Source organism: Condylura cristata, unplaced genomic scaffold (genome assembly GCF_000260355.1).
Source record: "Condylura cristata isolate star-nosed mole 26May11 unplaced genomic scaffold, ConCri1.0 scaffold00027, whole genome shotgun sequence".
NCBI classification, from domain to species: Eukaryota; Metazoa; Chordata; class Mammalia; order Eulipotyphla; family Talpidae; genus Condylura; species Condylura cristata.
The window spans coordinates 28528951-28546623 of NW_004567128.1; the positions used below are offsets into that span (position 1 = coordinate 28528951).

The 17673-nt window shown below is 48.9% G+C and overlaps 1 protein-coding gene across 1 annotated transcript; it reads right to left on the bottom strand.

Moving 5' to 3' along the window:
- Window positions 1-981: 981 nt before the first annotated feature.
- On the bottom strand, window positions 982-12579 carry SYP (synaptophysin). Its single transcript, XM_004690033.2, has 7 exons — window positions 12484-12579; window positions 11252-11317; window positions 10066-10190; window positions 7078-7273; window positions 6246-6437; window positions 4757-5087; window positions 982-2570 (listed from the first exon to the last, which is right to left on the bottom strand). Exons 1-6 carry the CDS (start codon window positions 12517-12519, stop codon window positions 4761-4763), a joined length of 942 nt encoding a protein of 313 aa, XP_004690090.1. The 5' UTR covers window positions 12520-12579; the 3' UTR covers window positions 982-2570; window positions 4757-4760.
- Between the last annotated feature and the right edge of the window lie 5094 nt (window positions 12580-17673).

The following is a 17673-nucleotide window of genomic DNA, read 5'->3' on the forward strand; positions in this document are numbered from 1 at the left end:
TTTGAGGGTCTCTTTTCTTCTGATAAACGATGCAGGAATGGCCCCCAGCCGCATCGCTGCACCAGCTGATGCATCCTCGCTCCCAGCAGAGAACTATTGTTGAATTTCACTGAGGAGGAGGTTAAAGTCACAGAGCTGGTTCCAAAGCCCGCTTCCCCTTTTTCTCTTCAGCCCTACAGGTCCAGCTGTTATGACCCCCTAAATTCTCACAAATAGATCCTACAGCCCTCCTCTCTCCAGTTAGAAATCCCTTCTTGGAACTTAGTCCCAGAGCTGGGAGTCTCTTCGCGCAGTTAGGCTTCGCTGTGCCTCGGGGCTGGGAGGAGGGGGCTCCCCGGCCTGTAGTCAGAACCTGGGCGCCTGGCGGGGTCTCTAATTAGGCACGGTGGTGGTGGCGGCGGCGGCCAGACTGCCCTTTCATCGTGGGCGCCCAGAACCTCCCCCCTCCTACCCCACCCCATTACGCACATCCCTGTCACTTCCCGCCCATCCTCGCCCCAGGGAGGAGACTGGGAGTGGTCAAAGGGGATGGATGAATGAACTAATAACCTGGCGCCCAGGCGCCTGGCCTTGCGTCTAGCCAGTCCGTTCTCCATTTGGGGCTGAGGCGAGGAAGTGCAGACAGCAGGGTCAGGGGTGCAAAGGGAAGTCTTCCTGTGAAGTATGAAGGTCATTTTTGAACTTCTTAGGGTTTGGGGGACATGGTTCCACAAGAAACAGGGAGAGAGGTATGGCTAAAGGGCCAGAAATGGAATTGAGCCCCAGAAAGACAGCATTTGGTGGCCAGTAGTGGGGGCACTCAGTGTGATTTAGAATGACCTGCAGGTGAGGCTTCCCAGAGGCTACAGCTCCGCAAAACACTGTTGAAGGAACCTCAAATAGTGGGGTGAGCTGAATGGTGGTCAGCAGGTAGCGGGTGGAACTGTCTCTCTTTTTGTCCCCCTACCCCCCCAAAAAAAAACACACACTGTGAAGCCAGAGCCGGGTGGACTAGGTGGTTGAGGAGTTTATTTAGGGGAGGAGAATTAATCATATTTGTTCTTCCTTGGGGAGGGAGTCTTCAAACAATACCAAAGGGCTTGGGAAAGGGTGGGGGTCTGGAGGGGAGGGGAAGGGGCCACAGCCAGACAAATGGCAACACACGATCACAGGCACTACCAACGGCACAGACACAGCAGAGGGTACAGGATAGGGGCTCCAGACCGGGCCTCCAGCCACCCCAGGATGGGTGGGGTAGGGAGGGAAGGAAGAGGCAGGGAAAGGGGGAGAGGCCCCACACGCCTGTTGGCTCTGTCAACTAATTACCTAATTATCCCATCTGGAGGGGGGCATGGGTGTATGTGTGTAGGCCTTTCTCTCTGGACACCACCTCTATCCTCCAAGTCACACTCTTCCCAGGCCACCTCAGTCCCCAGCCTTGGCTAGGGATATCTCTCTCATCCCCAAGAAGCCTCACCTCACAGCCCCTAGGCAAACCTGCCCACTCCCACTGCCAAACCTGTTCTCTTTCAAAACATTTTTTCATTGCCCCATGGAAGAAGGGGCTGCCCCTTTTGAAACCATCATATACAACGGACTACAAGCCCTGCCCCATCTGGAACCCTGACCGCGACCTCAGTCAAGCTTGGCCCATTCCAGAATCCTACTTCTTGATCTCACACAAGATCTGCCTGCTTTAAAATCAAACTCAGCCTCTTGGATGTTCCAAGCCGCACCCTTCGGTAGACTATGTCCCAATCCAAGACCCACTCCCTCTGGAGCTTCACCCACTGACTAGTTCTATCCCCATCCCTTCTAGAACCACACCCTCAGCATTATTTCAAGCCCAGTGCCCAGGCCCCAAGTCACACCCCTTCCACAGAACCCCTGTCCTGTTCCAAACCCTGCCCTCTCTGGGGTCCACCCGTTGCCTCACGCTAAGCTCCGCCCCCTTTTGGACCACGCCCTTATCCTCTTCCTAAGCCCCACGCCAGAATGCTCTGGGGCACCGCTGTCTTTAGACTCTAGATCCAGTATGTCCGGAACCCAACCCCAGCTTAAGAGTTCCCTCCACTCCAGAGCTCCTAGCCAAGACCAACTTGGGCCCTTCAATCTCTGTCTTTCTCCCTACCTCAGGGTTGACTTTCCCCTAATGGTCCTGTTCAGGCATTGCTAGAGGAATCAAGGCAAGATTTGGAAGGAGAGAAGGGAAAGAGGGGAGAGAGTGTGAAGTCACGCCCACCCTCCCCACACAGCTGAAGCCTGTCCCCAACCTGTCCCCCTTTCAGAGTCTCCCAACTTCAGGGCACAGAGAATAGAGAGGGGCCAAGGGATGCAGGGAAAGGGGTAGGGGTAAGAGAGGGGCCCACTCAAGATTGGCCCCTAGTGCATGAGGGGAATGGAATGGGGGCAGGGCTCAGACAGATAAATAGATATTTATATAATATATATATATATATATATAAACAGCAAAGACAGGTAGGGGTCTCCTGGCTTGAGGGGTGGAGACCTGGGGTGTAGGGGTGGTAAGGGAGGGCAGGCCTTCTCCTGAGCTCTTGCCCACCCATGGGGTCCTCCCGGGCTGCACTGACCTGTGGAGACAAAGACACAGAAAAGAGAGGGGTTCCAGACACAGGTGTTCCTAGGGAAGGCTGGGCTGCGATGCCTCCATCCTGGCTCTGCCTGGCATGACTTTTTCCTGTACTCATAGTCCTGGAGTTGGCTCCATCCCAGCTGTCCCTTCTGGGCAGTATGGAAGTAATAATGGTTCTCCTTCCCCTAATACCCCCCCCAATAACCATTACTGGGCACTATTCTAGCCATTGGTGATAAGCTAAATGTTGAGCAAAACGAAGATCCCTATCTTTGTGGAGTCTGCATTATGGCAGAGGAGACAGAATTCATATAATGACCATAATGTATAAGTGAGCTATCTATATGACATAAGGTGATAAAAAATGAAATGGAAAACAAAATGTGAATCAGGGTGAAGGGATCAGGAGTGCTAGTAGGGGACGATTGCTGTACTAAGTTGGGTGGACAGTTGCTGTCACTGAAGAAGTGATACTGGAGTAAAGGTGTAAGGAGGTGAGGGAATGAGCCATACAGATAGAGGAGGGAAGGGGGAATAGCTGTCCCACACTGGAAGAGCATTCCAATAACTAGTTTCAGGTCACAGAGCTTGCAATTAGCAAAGCCAGTGCAAAGGTCCTGTGGTGGGCCCATGTCTGGTATGTTTTAGGAAGAGCCAGGACGTTGGTGGGGCTCTAGTGGAGTGAGCAGGGGGGAGTGGTAGTAGCAGGTGATGTCAGAAAGGTAGGTAACAGGGTCACATAGAGCCTTGTGGACTAGGTTATGTGGATCTCAGCTTTGATTCTTGATGAGGTGTATATTATGGGAAGATTTGGAGCAGAGAGGAGTAAAATGAGAGCAAACGGTCTTCTGCTATGTTGTTTCTATTATTTTCTCAATAAGTATTTCTTAACATTAGCCATGCTTTAATAGATATGTGTACAGCATGACTAAGTCATGCTTACATACCCCAAATCTAGTGGAAGAGACAATAAACAAACATATAAATAATAATTACAGATTTTGATAAAGAAAAGTATAGGGCAATATGAGAGACATAAGGGGACTTGTTTTAAGACAGGGTAGTCAGAGAGAGCTCACTGAATTAAGTGACCCAAAGGATGAAAAGGAGCTGCAGGTGAGGTTATCAGTGTGTGTGTGGACCCCAAGGGGAAAGCAAGTCCCAAGGTCCTGATGTTTGATTGTGCTTGGCATACCAGGAGGCCAGTGGGGCTATAGCAGAGTAGCAGGGTGATGGGGTGGGGAGTGGTAGGTGAGAGGTCAGAGGAGTGAGAGTTGGAGTAGTTTGTGTAGGACCTGTGGGACACAGTGAAGGCTTTGGCTTTTAATTGAGGTGGGAGCATGGGCAGAGCTTTGAGGGCATGAAGAGGGTGGCCTGATTTAGGATTTTAACACAGTCTGGTGAGAAGTGGTTATATATTTGAAGGTAGAATCAACAGGGTATTTTTTCTTGAATACATTCAATTTGGGATGCCTAGTGAACTCCTCTCTGCACTTTCCATCCTGGCCAAGCGCCATAAACGACTCCAACCACGTGTAGCCACTTCCTCTTTCTGCTCTTAAGCCATTCTCTTGCCTTTTCTCCCTTTCTCCTCCCTCACATGTGAGGAAAATAGTACTAATTGTTAAGGCCCTGTAAGAAGGTCAGCAAGTCTGCGCCATGCCTCAGTTCTGCCTCTTTTCCTTCTTTGAAATCTCTCAAACATAGGGTTACGAAGGCAGCAAATCTATCACCACCTTCTGGAGTGGCATTCATGACACAAACCGTTTTACCTTCACCAGCATCTATTGCCCGTATCATAATCTATTGGCTTATCACTCACTTCTCAGAATCACCTCCTTTTTTCCTGACTCCAGTGCTCCTCAGATTCTCCACTACTTGAACCCCAACATCCAGCCTCTCTCCTCCCTCCCTGGCTCCCCCATCCACCAGTGGCACTTCCACCTCTCTCTTATTGGTTCTTTATTCTGCCCATCTTCAAGCACCGCTCTCATTCTCTTCATTTATTGGCTAGATTTTTGCCCAGCCTGGAGCTCCACCTCTCTATTGGCTCTTTCCAACTCCCAGCCTTACTAGTCTAACAAGCGTCCTACAAACCATTTAATCCTGAATCGTACTGGTTCATTGACCCGCCCGTCTCCTTTCGTGTACCCTCCTTGGCCACACCATCCGTCCACCACTCACCAGATTACATCTGATTGGAGAAGGAGGTGGGCGCACCCTGAGGGCCGTATCCTTGCTGCCCGTAGTCACCCTGAGGCCCGTAGCCACCGCCACCGCCGCCGGCAGGCTGCCCGTAGTCTGGCTGGTAGCCTCCCTGAGGCCCGTAGGAGTCCTGGGGTCCGTACCCGCCTGGGCCCTGCCCATAGCCCGCCTCGCCGTAGGCGTCCCCGGGGGCCGGTTGCTTCTCCGGGGCGCCGGGAGGCGCGCGCAGGAATGGGGCAGCCCAGCCGGTCTCTTTGAACACGAACCACAGGTTGCCAACCCAGAGTACCAGGTTCAGGAAGCCGAACACCTGCAGGGAGACAGCGACTGGCTATCCCGCGCTCATTGCTTTGGCCGCCCTGGGGAATGTGAAGTCGGGCACGTTAGACATGGATCCACAGGTTTCCGGAGAGTGGTGGTTTCTGAAACCGAAACTCTGCCCTGGCACTTGAAAGTCAGTATACAGGAAAATCACCTAGTGTTGGGACGTGCTAGAATCCAGATTCCTCAGGATATTGAGGTATATGGTATCACATAACTGTATATATATTTGCACACATACACACTACCTGTACACGTTTATACATATATAAAAATAGCCAATCTAAATTTGTAATAAATAGTAAAATGGTAAGCATCAATTTTATTAAATATGTAGATATGCCACTAATGCATATAAACATGTGTATATACAAATGCATGTAATATACACATGCACTATGTGAATAAATATGTTTTTACATTAAGCAAATATGGGATTTATATAACTATGTACAATGTAATCCCATTTGGTGATAGGAAGTAATATCCCCACTTTACAGGTGAGGAAACAGACCCAGAAAGGCAAAGTTGACCAAGTCTCACAGTCAGCAAGAGTCGGAATCTCAGCATCTGTAACACTATATAAGCGTTTCCAGTGTCAGGTTCTTTTTTACGCACGTCCTATGTTATTACTTCACTGAATACTCATCTTTGTAGTAGAATCTATTACTAGTTTTCCATCTACACGTTCAAAGTGAGGTCTGAGAGGCTGAGTAACTAGTTTCAGGTCATAGTTTGTAGATGGGAGAGCTGGGATTTGATTTTAGACAGTGCAGTCTTGAGCCAGTAGGGGGCGCCCATGCAGGAAAAATTTCAAGTTACTCTTTTCATTTTGCACCTGAGGAAACAGGTCCCAAGGGGGTTACTGAGTTGCCAGAGATTCCTCCATGACTAGACTGGGACTGCGATCAAAGTCTCCCAAACCTAACTGATCCCTTCTTGGAGCAGCCTGTGGTGTCACAGTGGTCACAATTGCTATCTCATCCTTCATGGTTCTGTGGTTGGCATGCCTCTTCCAGAGAACCCTCTTGGGTTTCCTCTGAATTCTCATTCTCTCCTTCCACCATTCCTCCTGCCCTACGGTCAATTTCCCAGCCCCCTTATAGTCGTGCTGTTACAGCACGACAGCCAACCTCTCAAGGCTTACCACTGAAGTGTTGAGGCCAGAGGTCACAGGGTCCCTCAGCTCCTTGCACGTGTTCCCTGTCTGGCGACAAACAGCCATCTCCTTGATAATGTTCTCTGGGTCTGTGGCCATCTTCACATCTGACAGCCCCTTGGCCCACGCCGATGAGCTAACCAGCCACATGAAGGCGAACACTGCCGTGGCCAGAAAGTCCTAGGGTGGGCAGGGATCAGGAAATGTGTCACTGAGTGGACTATGGGCCCTTCTCAGATCATAGGCTTTCTGGGGGAGGGGTCCCCCAAGAGTTGTGTTTCTCCCCTGCCTTTTTGGCTCTGAAGGTCCCAACACTTTCACTTGAAGGTGGTCTCCCTAGCTTGGAGCTGTGGATGTGACACAGAAGATGTAGAGGTGTGATTATGGGATGTGGGGAACTCTGTGGAATGGTTTCTGACTCTGTAGAAAGTAGTGTGTCTTTCTGCCTTCAGCTGAATGTGGGTATTTGTGCCTGGGTTGAGTTTGTATGAGTACAGCTGTATAGGAATCGGTGTATCTGTGTGGCATGATGATAAGCAGCACGACTATTTCAGTGAACCTCTGGGTGCTCCTGTCTTTGATCTAGACTGTGTGGTTGTGTGAGAGGTGGCAGGTTTCTGGGTGTAGGCCTGTCTAGGATTCTGTGTGGGCTCTGTGTGTGTCACTCTGTCTTGTGTCCCGATACTTAGAGCAGCGGCAACAGCAGTAACATGTGCTGATAGGGTGGTGGCTGGCATGTGGGCCTGCCTGGGATTTGGTGTGGCCTGTGGACTTGACTGTGTCCTCCCATCCCTGCATTGGAGTGGCCGAGGGAGCTCACCATCATGGGCCCTTTGTTGTTCTCTCGGTACTTGTTCTGCAGGAAGATGTAGGTGGCTAGAGCCCCCATGGAGTAGAGGAAGGCAAACACAGCCACGGTGACAAAGAATTCGGCTGATGAGGAGTAGTCCCCTACCAGGAAGATTTTGGTGGTGCCCTCTCGGCAGGTAGGCGCATCAAAGTACACTTGGTGCAGCCTGAGGAGAGAGACAGGCAGGTGTGGCTTGGATCCTAAGATTCACCCAACCCCTCACCCTGCCCTGTACCTAGTCACGGGCCCCCAGATTCTGACCAGGTCCCAGGAAGAGGAGGATGTAATCATTCACAGAGCACCTACTGTGTACTGGTCGCATTTCATTGATTGCTCACTGCATCCTGGTGAGATAAGGGTTACTCACCCCTCACTCTAACTCGGTCACTTTGGCCTCTTGGAGATCTAGAGAGCATGCCAGCCACCTGAGCACTCTAGCACTGGAGCGCTCTGCTAGATAACTTCATGTTTTACTCCCTTCACCTCCTTCAAGCCTTCTGAGGGAGGTGAGACCTTCCCTGACCTCACTATTTAAAATGAAATCTTAAAAAATAATAAACAAAATGAAATCAAACCATCCCCTCCCACCATGCCTTAGCCCCCTTCCTTTCTCCACTTTTTCCCCAGTCGCAGGAATCTCCATCTGACACACCATGTATTTTTTATTTTGATTGTCGCAGTAACTACAAGAAGACAGGGACTCTCCCTTTATTTTGTTCGTTGCTGTATCCCGAGGGTCTGAAACAGTGCTCTCACCTAAGTGGTGCTCAATAAGTGTTTACTAAATCAAGTGGCAAAAATAGAGATTCAGTGAAATGCATTACCTTGCCTAAGGTCACAGCTTTTGGGGAAATGGCAGAGTTGGTATCTGAACCCTGTGCTTGCCCCCTATATCATGTTCATTCTTCCTTAGGCCCCAGAGAGAAAAAAAAATATGTATGCATAGCGGAGGCCAATCCGGAGACTACAAAATAAGAGGAGACTGACAACAAGATTGTCTGTCTGTCTGTCTGTCTGTCTGTCCGTCTGTCTGTGGGTAGAGGGATCTGGAACAGGATATGTGTATGTGATGGGGGAAGGGCAGACTGGATAGGTAGCTGGCTAAGACCTTGCCTGTGGTGGGTTGGAGGAAAGGCTACAGGGAGCAAATATATTTGGGAACAAAGACATAGGTGGGATCCCAGAGATTTGGCCTCAGATGGGGGGACAGGATCCTGAGGCTGAGAAGTGGGGCTCTTGTGTAGCAAAGATCCTGAGGGAAGGGGTTTATATTCACTGCTCACTTAGTAAACACATACTTGTCTCATTTAATGACCCTCCCCCCAAATTCTCAAAGGCAGACATTTGAGAATACCCATTTTACAGATGAACAAACAGAGGCTTAGGAGGGTTAAGTTACTTGCCCAGGGTCGCACAGTTGATAAATGATGAAGCTAGAATTTGAACTTTTGCGTTTCTAGTGGGATGGATTGGGAGCAGAGTATTCAAGGGGTATGAGGAGTCCGTGTGGGGGTATCAGGCATCAAGGGTTGCTTAGGGGGAATCCAAGGCAAATACTTTTTTTCCTGGGAGACTTGTGGATAAAGGACAGCTCCTTAGAACCCCGGGTCCTAGGTATGGGAAGTGTTGAGGGGGGTCCACAGCAGAGTTTTGCAGTTTGTGGGTTCTAAAGGGACTGCCTGGAGCTGTACCTGGGCTGCCAACTCCCTCTTCTTCCCCAGACCTTCTTCCCTGGCATCTGTGAACTGCTGGGTCCCTGGCTGCCTTCCTGCTTCCCTTTTCTTTGCATAATTTGCTTGGAGATATTCTTTTCACTCTCCCTGATGTTGCTCCGTTCACTCTACCCTAGATGATCTCTCAAGCCCACATTTACTCTCAGTAGCCCCAAATCCCTCATCTCCAACTCCATCCCTGACCTCTCTCTTGAACCCTTAAACCTATTTTACTCATTTTAACAAACACTCATGAGCACTTTTTGTGTGCCTGGTGCTGTGTTAAGCACTTTACAGGTATTAACTCATTTAATACGTATAATAACCCCATGAGTTGAGTAGTAGCATTCCCTTCCATAGATGAGGAGATTGAGACCCAGAGTAGTTATATGATCTGTCCAAGCATCGAAGGAGACTCAGAAGCCTCTCTTGAGATTGTGTCTTTGTGTCTCTGTCCCCTACCCACCTCCACCCTGCCCCAAGGAGGCAAGCAGCTCCATGAGGGCAGTGACCTTGCCTGTGCTCACTGTCTTGTTCCTAGCACCAGGCACCATGCCCAATCCCGACACACAGTATGAGCTCAATTAATATCAGAATTGTTTAATTGAGTTTAATCATTCCCTATGGCTAAGCAGCAACCCCCTCATTATTCTTTATCATAAAAGCCCGTATGAGCTGCAATTATTCTTTTTATTAATCTATTTACTTGTTACAATATTGGCTCCGTGAGGGCAGAAGCTTAGCCTGTGTTCACTGTTAGGTCCCCAGCGCTTTGAGCAGTACTTGGCATAGAGTAGATTCTCTCTCAAAAAAAAAAAAAAAAGGGTATGGAATAAGTGAAAGGGAAGTAAATAGTAATAATAACGAGTAGATAAAATAATAATATTGGCTAACATTAATTGAGCACCTACTGTGTTAAGGCTATATATACATATAAGTCATACCTTTTACGTTTGAATCTTGTGTATTGCCATTTCTGCCTCTTCCCCACCTCCCCCTGAACCAGGACATAGTCAGAAGGTAGCAGTCTTTGCCTGACTAGCTCACCCACGTCCTAGAAGGTCCAGAGCAGTGCCAGGCACCAGGTAGGTGCTCGGTGCATGCGCAGTGACCTGAATGGGTGTGGTTGTCTGAGGTGAGGGCTGGGCAGGAGCTGCAGGGGAGGAGGTGTTGGCGATCCCACCCAGCCTCCCGCCCCCTCCCAGGTCGGTTGGGATCCCAGGGGAAGGCTAGGGTGAGGGCACACCTGAAGGGGTACTCGAATTCGACCTTGATGTTGAGGTCACTCTTGGTCTTGTTGGCACACTCCACGCTCAGCTGGAGCTCTCCACTGTAACTGCCGCATGTGGCAAAGGCGAAGATGGCAAAGACCTTGGGCAGCACGGATGATCACAGTGAGCCCCTGTGCACATGGGAGGGGGGGCACTTCTCCGGACAGATAGGGGCCAGCACAGGCAGCAGCAGATGGACGGTCCCCACCCCCACCCTCTAATCAGGGCTCATCGGGTCCAAGGACAAGCTGATTATAGGGGTGTGGCTATCTCAGTCTCTCTCCCAGTGTCTCTGTGTCTACAGCTCAATGATGAGTACCTCGCCCCCCAACTCCAGTCCCAGCCTCTCTATTTCTAAGTCTATCTCCGTATTTCTTTCTGTCTCTTGTTTTCTACATCTCTATTTCTCACTGTCCCTGTTTTTCTATGTGTCTTTCTCAGGTGTCTGCTTGTCTCGCGGTATCTCTGCTCCTCTGTCTCTTTAGTATAGGCATCTCTTTCCGTCCCCCTTTCCTGCTTCTCTGTGTGAATGTAAGACTGTTTCTCTGGGCTCTCTGTCTACTCTCTCTCACTCTGCCTCGATGCTGGCCTTGCTGTGTCCCTCGAGCCTCTCTTTCTGTCTTTCTTGTGTCTCTTATTCTACCCCCAGCCCATTTTTTCTGTCTCTGCTCCTATGTCTACTTCTTTGCATCTCTGATCTCTGTGCATTTTTCTCTGGCTTCCTTTTCTTTGTCTCTTTCTATCTTCTCTCTTTCATTTCTATGTCTTTTTCTTGATATGTCCATTTCTTCCCATCATTCCCACGTTCATTCTCTCTGTCACCTTCACTGTCTCTGGGTTTTTTGGCTTTGCACCTTCTCCCCCAGCAATGGGCTTCAGACTCCACCTCCCTTGCCCATCTCTCACCTCAGGAGAGCAGATAGGAATTCACTAGTCTTCCATTTCACAACATGGGCACCCTCGACCTTACGTGACGTCACATCACAGTCCAGTCATTCTCTAGCACCAACCCCCCAGGGACTTTATCTTGGAACCCAATTCCCCCAGTCCATTCTGACCCCACTCAACCATCCATTCCTTGATCTCCACTCTGGGTCCATCCTTGTTCTTCCAGAACCCATTGCCCTGCCACCCTCTCCCCACTGTCCAGGCCACACTCACCCATTGCAGCACCTTCACGAAGCCGAGGGGCTCCTTGACCACCCGGAACTGACCCCCAGCCACCAACTGAGGAGAAAAATGGTGGGGGTGGGGTGGGGTTGTTAAGGATGGAGAGGAAGGCAAGGGGCAAGGCTGGCAGGCGATGACCCCTAGGGATAGGGCATGTGACCTCCGAGAAGGAGTGACGTTAGTTCAGTTCGGAGAAGAGGTGAGAAGGAGAAAGTGACATTTAGTGGAAGGTGTGAACACAGACAGGGTCTCTGAGAGAAGACCCTTGGGGTTCAGGACTGCTGCAGAGGTCTGGGGAGATGGTGAGTCAGATGGCAGAGGGTGTCAGAGGTGAGGAAAATGAGGATGGAGGCACGACTAGTTAGGGAAGGTGAGGATGGAGCCACGACTAGTTAGGGGTCGGGTTGAGAGAATGAGAAAAGAGTCGGGGTTCATTAGGTGGGGGAGGGGGTCTGAGTGGTGAAGGTGAGTCATAACAGGGAGGGATTGGGCTGGCTAGGGTGGGGGAGGGGTCTACAGCGGTAAAGGTGAGTCAGATGGTGGTAGTGGGGGGTCTAAGGTGATGAGGACAGGGAGGAGTTGGTACTGGTTAGAGAGGGGGTGAGGCTCTGAGATGGGGAAGAAGAGTGAGAAGGCAGAGAGGGTCTGGGCTGATTAAGGTGGGGGAGGGCTGGGACATTACTTCAATGGATATGTGCTGGGGGGAGACTAGCGGTTTTGGAAAGGCAAAACCGGACTATTCCCTTTAGTCTGCTCTGGGGGAAGGGGTGGTCGTCCACCAGGGTACCCTCTCTGTTTGGGAGGAGCAGGTGCCATTCCTCCCCCCCCCACCTCCCACCCCCGCCCTCATGCCTTCTGTCGCTCTATTTCCTAGCTCAGCCGCAGCACCCCCCACCTTCCTACCACTCTCCTCTCCTCTCCCCCTTGCCCGCACCCCAGTTCCAAGACCCCTAGTCCTCCCCTCCGGGTGCCTGTATTGAACTAGGCTTCTGGTGGCCTCTGCTGCGGCAGTGAGGATGGCCCTCGCTGCGGCAAAGGGCGCAATCCTTTTCTCCATCTCCCCCTTCCTCCCCTCGCCTGCCGCAGACCCCAGCCCCAGCACCGGGGACAGGGTGTCCACTACCAGAACCTTGACCACCACCTCTCACAGTCGGCGGGCCACTGTGACCTAGGCGGGGCGGCAGGGCAGCGGCGGGCTCTGTCCGCGGTGCTGGAACGCGTACCTGATTCACCACGTCCATGTCTGCCAGCAGCAGCATCAGCAATGCGGGGGGCGGGAGGCGCCTGCTAGCAAGGGCGGGCGCGGGGCGCGGCGGGGGTGGCGTACGATCGTTGGAACAGCCCAGAGGCTGCAGCTCCGCCTCTCGCCCCCCCCACCTCCCTTGCTGAGCGCGCCTGCGCACAGAGGACAGTGCCGGAGGCTCTCCGGTCGCCATTCCGGCCCAGTACTGGCAATGAGAGTGGTCGAGGAAGATCGTTTTCTCTCAGAACTGCTAGACGGCTGCATCATATGGCGTGACAATTCTGCCAGACCTTTCACCGAGTTTGCTGAATGTATTCACTCATTTGATCCTTACAACAGCACTATGTGGTACTCAGTCCCATTTTTACAAATAAGGATAAAGACCCCAGAGAGGTTAAGTGACTTGCACAGGGTCTCCCAGCTAGTAGTTGGCAGTGCGCAAAGTTCCTGCAGTTAAAGCTTTAGTCTCTTTAGTCCAATGTCTTAAGGGTTTCTTGTCTGCATTTTACGTACACTTTAAAAACTCTCTTCTCTCTCTTAACAGTTTTTCCTAGTTCTCTGTTCCTTTTAGTCAAATTCTTGCTGAATTCAACTCTCTATATTTATTCCTCAACCTTCTCTTGCTCTCTGCTGCTAAGACCAGGCCCAAAGAAGTCATGGAGATTGCCATGTTGCAAAATCCATTGAATCGTGATAGTTGGAACCTAAGATGCTCAACCTCACTCAGACTAAAATAAGTGCCTACTAGTTAGGTAGTTTTTCATCTTTGAGAGTGGTGAATATAAAAAAGTTTGATAATGTTCAAAATTGGTAGGTTGGCCAGAAACAGGTATTCTCATTCATTGCCAATGGAAGTTATGTTAGTATAACCTTGGTAGAGGGCAATATGGTAAAATCTAGTAAAAAGCAAATTCATATCCTGTTTGGTTCAGCATTTACACTTCTGGTGATTAACCTTCCAGATAGCCTGTTGATAAACGACAGTGCTGTTTATAATAAAGAGTGGATCCTCCCTAAAAACTCATTACTGGCAGCTTCTTTAAATAAACTGATACAGCCAAAAAATGGAGTGCTATGCAGCTGTCTGTAATGATATGGAGATATGGGATAACCACTGCTATATTGGGTTAAGTAAGAAATAAAAGATGCCAAACTCTGTGGGAATTGTGAATGAAGAGAAGGAAAGGATTATATCACAATTATAGAGAGAATAGCTAACTTTTTTTTTTCAAAAACAAAATACTGTTTTTATTTTGTGTTTCTCTCCCTGTCTTGTCACTGCTGCTTTTTAAAAAAGCAATATAATAGAGGCCCTCCCTGGTGTCACAGCAGATTAAAGCACAGCACTAAGAAGCTAAAGCCACTTCAGCATGAGTTTGATCCCCGCCCTGCAGGTGACCCACATGGCGCAGCAGACCTCTCCTGACCCGCCCGCTCAGCAGTGTACTTCATAAGTCGGTCTGTTCTGCTCCCCACTCTGTCTCTGGTGAATCCTTTCATTGCCCCTGCACCTCTGGCCCGTACCCCAGCTCTGTATTCATAAATAAATAAATCTTTAAAAAATAATATAATAGTTTATGTTTTACATCATTTTGTGCCTTTTTCCATCTCAGTTATAAATCCCCGTGGGCTTCCCATCACCAAATCACCCATGTGCCATCACCATAGTCCAGTGCACACCCCCACCCCCATTTTTTATCGCATCCTCACTCCATCCCCATAAAATGTCTCTGGTATATAGTTGTTCATTATTATTATTATTTTCTCCCTTGGTCCTTTATACTCCTGCTTTGAGCAAAGCCATCTGGTATTTTTCCTTTTTTTTTGTAATTCTTTTTTTTATTACAAAAGTTTATTTTTACATCATTTTGTACATTTTTTTTCCATCTCAATTGTAATCCCCGCGGGTTTCCCATCACCAAGTCACCCATGTACCATCACCATAATCCCATGCATTTCCCTCCCCCCACCCCGTTTTTGATCCCATTCCCCACTCCAACCCACAAAATGTCTCTGGTATATGGTTGCTCATTATTTTTGTTATTTTCCGCCTGGTCCATTATACTCCTGCTATGAGTGAAACCATCCGGTATTTTTCTTTCTCTTTCTGGCTTATCTCACTAAGCATGATCTTTTCCAGCTCCATCCAAGTTGCTGCAAAAGAGAAACCTCTTTTTTGGTTGCTGAGTAATATTCCATTGTATATATGTCCCACATCTTTTTAATCCAGTCATCTACTTTTGGGCATTTAGGCTGCTTCCATGTTTTTCCAATTGTAAATAAAGCAGCAATAAACATGGGGGTGCAGGTATCTTTTTGAATCAGTGTTTTTGTGTCTTTTGGGTAGATACCTAGGAGTGGGATTGCTGGGTCATAGGGAAGCTCCATGCTTAGCAGTTTGAGGGACCTCCAAGCAGTTTTCCACAGTGGTTTTACTAGTTTGCATTCCCAGCAGCAGTGTGGGAGAGTTCATTCCTTTTTCTCCACATCCTTGTTGTTGCTAGTTGTTTTAAGATGTGCCAGAGAAAAGTTAACTTTTTACATTATGGCAGTTTTGTGTCAAATAATTGTTCCGAGAACTTTACATATATCACTCTTTTAAACCCTCAAAACAATCCTATGAGGTAGACACCACTGCTATTATCTTAAAGCTGAAAAAGGTACAGAGAGGTGAAAGAATTTTCATTAGATCACATGACCTTATGGTCATGGTAAGTGGTAGAACTAGGATTTGAACCTAGTAAGTCTGGTTCTAGCATCTGTTACTCTTTTTTTTTAAGATTTATTTATTTATGTATACAGAGCTGGGGTACAGGCCAGAGGTACAGGAGCGGTGAGAGGATTCACCAGAGACAGAGTGGGGAGCAGAACAGGCCGACTGACAAAGTACACTGCTGAGGGGAGCAGCAGGCGGGTCAGGAGAGGTCTGCTGCACCATGTGAGTCACCTCTGGGGCGGGGATCGAACTCATGCTGAAGTGGCTTTTGTTTCTTAGTGCTGTGCTTTAACCCACTGCACCACCAGGGAGGGCCCGCATCTGTTACTCTTAACCACTGTGCTAATTTATCAGTGCTGTACCTTATGCATGAAGAAAAGATACCTGATAACACTGGTTATCCCCAGAGGGAAGGGAAATGCTAGAATCATCTGAATGTAGACTATATATATGTAAAATATTTATTTATTTATGTGTACATAACTGGGGTAAAGTCCAGAGGTGCAGGGGTGGTGAGAGGATTCCCCAGAGACAGAGTGGGGAGCAGAACAGACAGACAGACAAAGTACACCGCTGAGGGGAGCAGCAGACAGGTCAGGAGAGGTCTGCTGTGCCATGTGGTCACCTCCCGAGGTGGGGATCGAACTCATGCTGAAGTGGTTTAGCTTTTTAGTGCTGTGCTTTAACCCACTGTGCCACCAGGGAGGGCCGATACATACATACATACATACGTATACACATACATACATACATATATATTTAACACTGTTGTTCCTTCTTGTACAATGTTTGATATCTCCCCACAGGTGTAATCCCCATAAAATCCCCACCACCACATTGTTGGTGAACCACCACCATAGTTTCTTGTGCTCTTTCCTCCCTGTTTTGACCCCTCTCCCTCCCCTCCCTCACTGTATGTCTTGGATTTAGTTTGCCTGCTAATTTTGTCTTTTTTCTGACCCCTTGTTCAGTTTCCCTGTATTCCTCCATAGTCTTGCATGCACAAACGCAGGTACTCAAGTTCATACACATGTGTAATGGATACTTCAGTTTTTGCCTTATTGGGAAGAATATGGGCTTTGGCATTCAATTTGCTGGAATTTGAATCCCTCCTCCAATATTCATTCCTTTATGACTTTGGACATATAAGATGGTTTTAAATGGTACCTACAAGATTGTTGCACTGATTAAACAAGATAATCACTGTAATGCTCTTAGCACAGGGCCCAATAAATGGTTCATTTTACCTCCTACACATCTCTGGAATCCTCTCACTTCTCACCATCTCCTCTGCCACCTCCCCTGGCTAAGGCTAAGGCCTGCCAATTTTAGCATCTCTATTCTCTTCCCCCTCCCTTCTGTTTTCAGCACATCCGTCAGAGCATCTATTTAAAATGCAAAGTTAACTATATCACTACCCTGCTCAAACCTCTCCCATGCTGCCCATAGATTTTAGGGACAATGCCAGGGTTTGGGGCCTGACATTCAAGACATCATCTAATTTCAGGTAACTTCTCTAGCCCAATTTCTCCACAGTCTCCCTTCACTTTTTGCCCTGCCAATGACTTGCTGTTTCCACTGAACACCAGCCATACAACTCAAGTTTTGTTTCAATGCTTTGTCTAATTCTGTATTCTGAATCCTGGTCTCCAACTCTGGCTTCCCTCAAATTTCTGGTTTGATTGACAGAGTTATACAAATGGGAAAGCTGTGCAGAGACCCCACATCCATCTAGCTCCACTCCTAACACTGCCTTGGATTCCTTTGGAGTGGGGCTGACTACCACTTTGGACAAGCTCTAGCTCATGTCTAAGCCAGCTTGGTTTGTCCTGAGGGAAGCCTGGGGGTAGTGCCTGCAGAAAGTAAATAGTCTGATAAACCTTCATTGAATGAACAAGACCCCAAAGGTTGGGCAACAGCTAAATCTAGGGGAAGCAGAAAGGAACTGAGATCTGTGTGGGAGGAGAATGGTTTTTGGGAAAATCAGGTGGGTATGGAGCGGGTTCCCCCAGACTGGGAGCCCTGCCCTTTGCAGTCACCATATCTTCTTTTCTCAGGCTCAAGGTCGAGGTGATCCCAATTTAGTCTCCTTGAAATTTCTGAGGCTGTCAAAGAACCTCTCTGCTGACATACCAGGCCGATTCCAACCTCCAGGCCTTTCTACTGGCGGGACTCTCCTGTGGATTTGCTTATCCTTTCCTTCCCATTCATCTGTCCTCCCTCAGTTTGACCTGACCTGACTGACCCCTAGTGACATCTCTGACTTTCCCCCAATCTTCACCTAAGCTCCCATACAACTGCTCCCTCCTATTTTCTTCATCTCTGTCCAGTGCCTTTCCCTTCCCCCACCACCTCCATTCTGTCTCCAGCTTTTTTAGGCTGCTGTCTCTCCCTTCTTCTCCTCCCTCCTTTCCTGACGCTGAATAATCAAGCTTGGCTGTCCTGGTTTCTGGA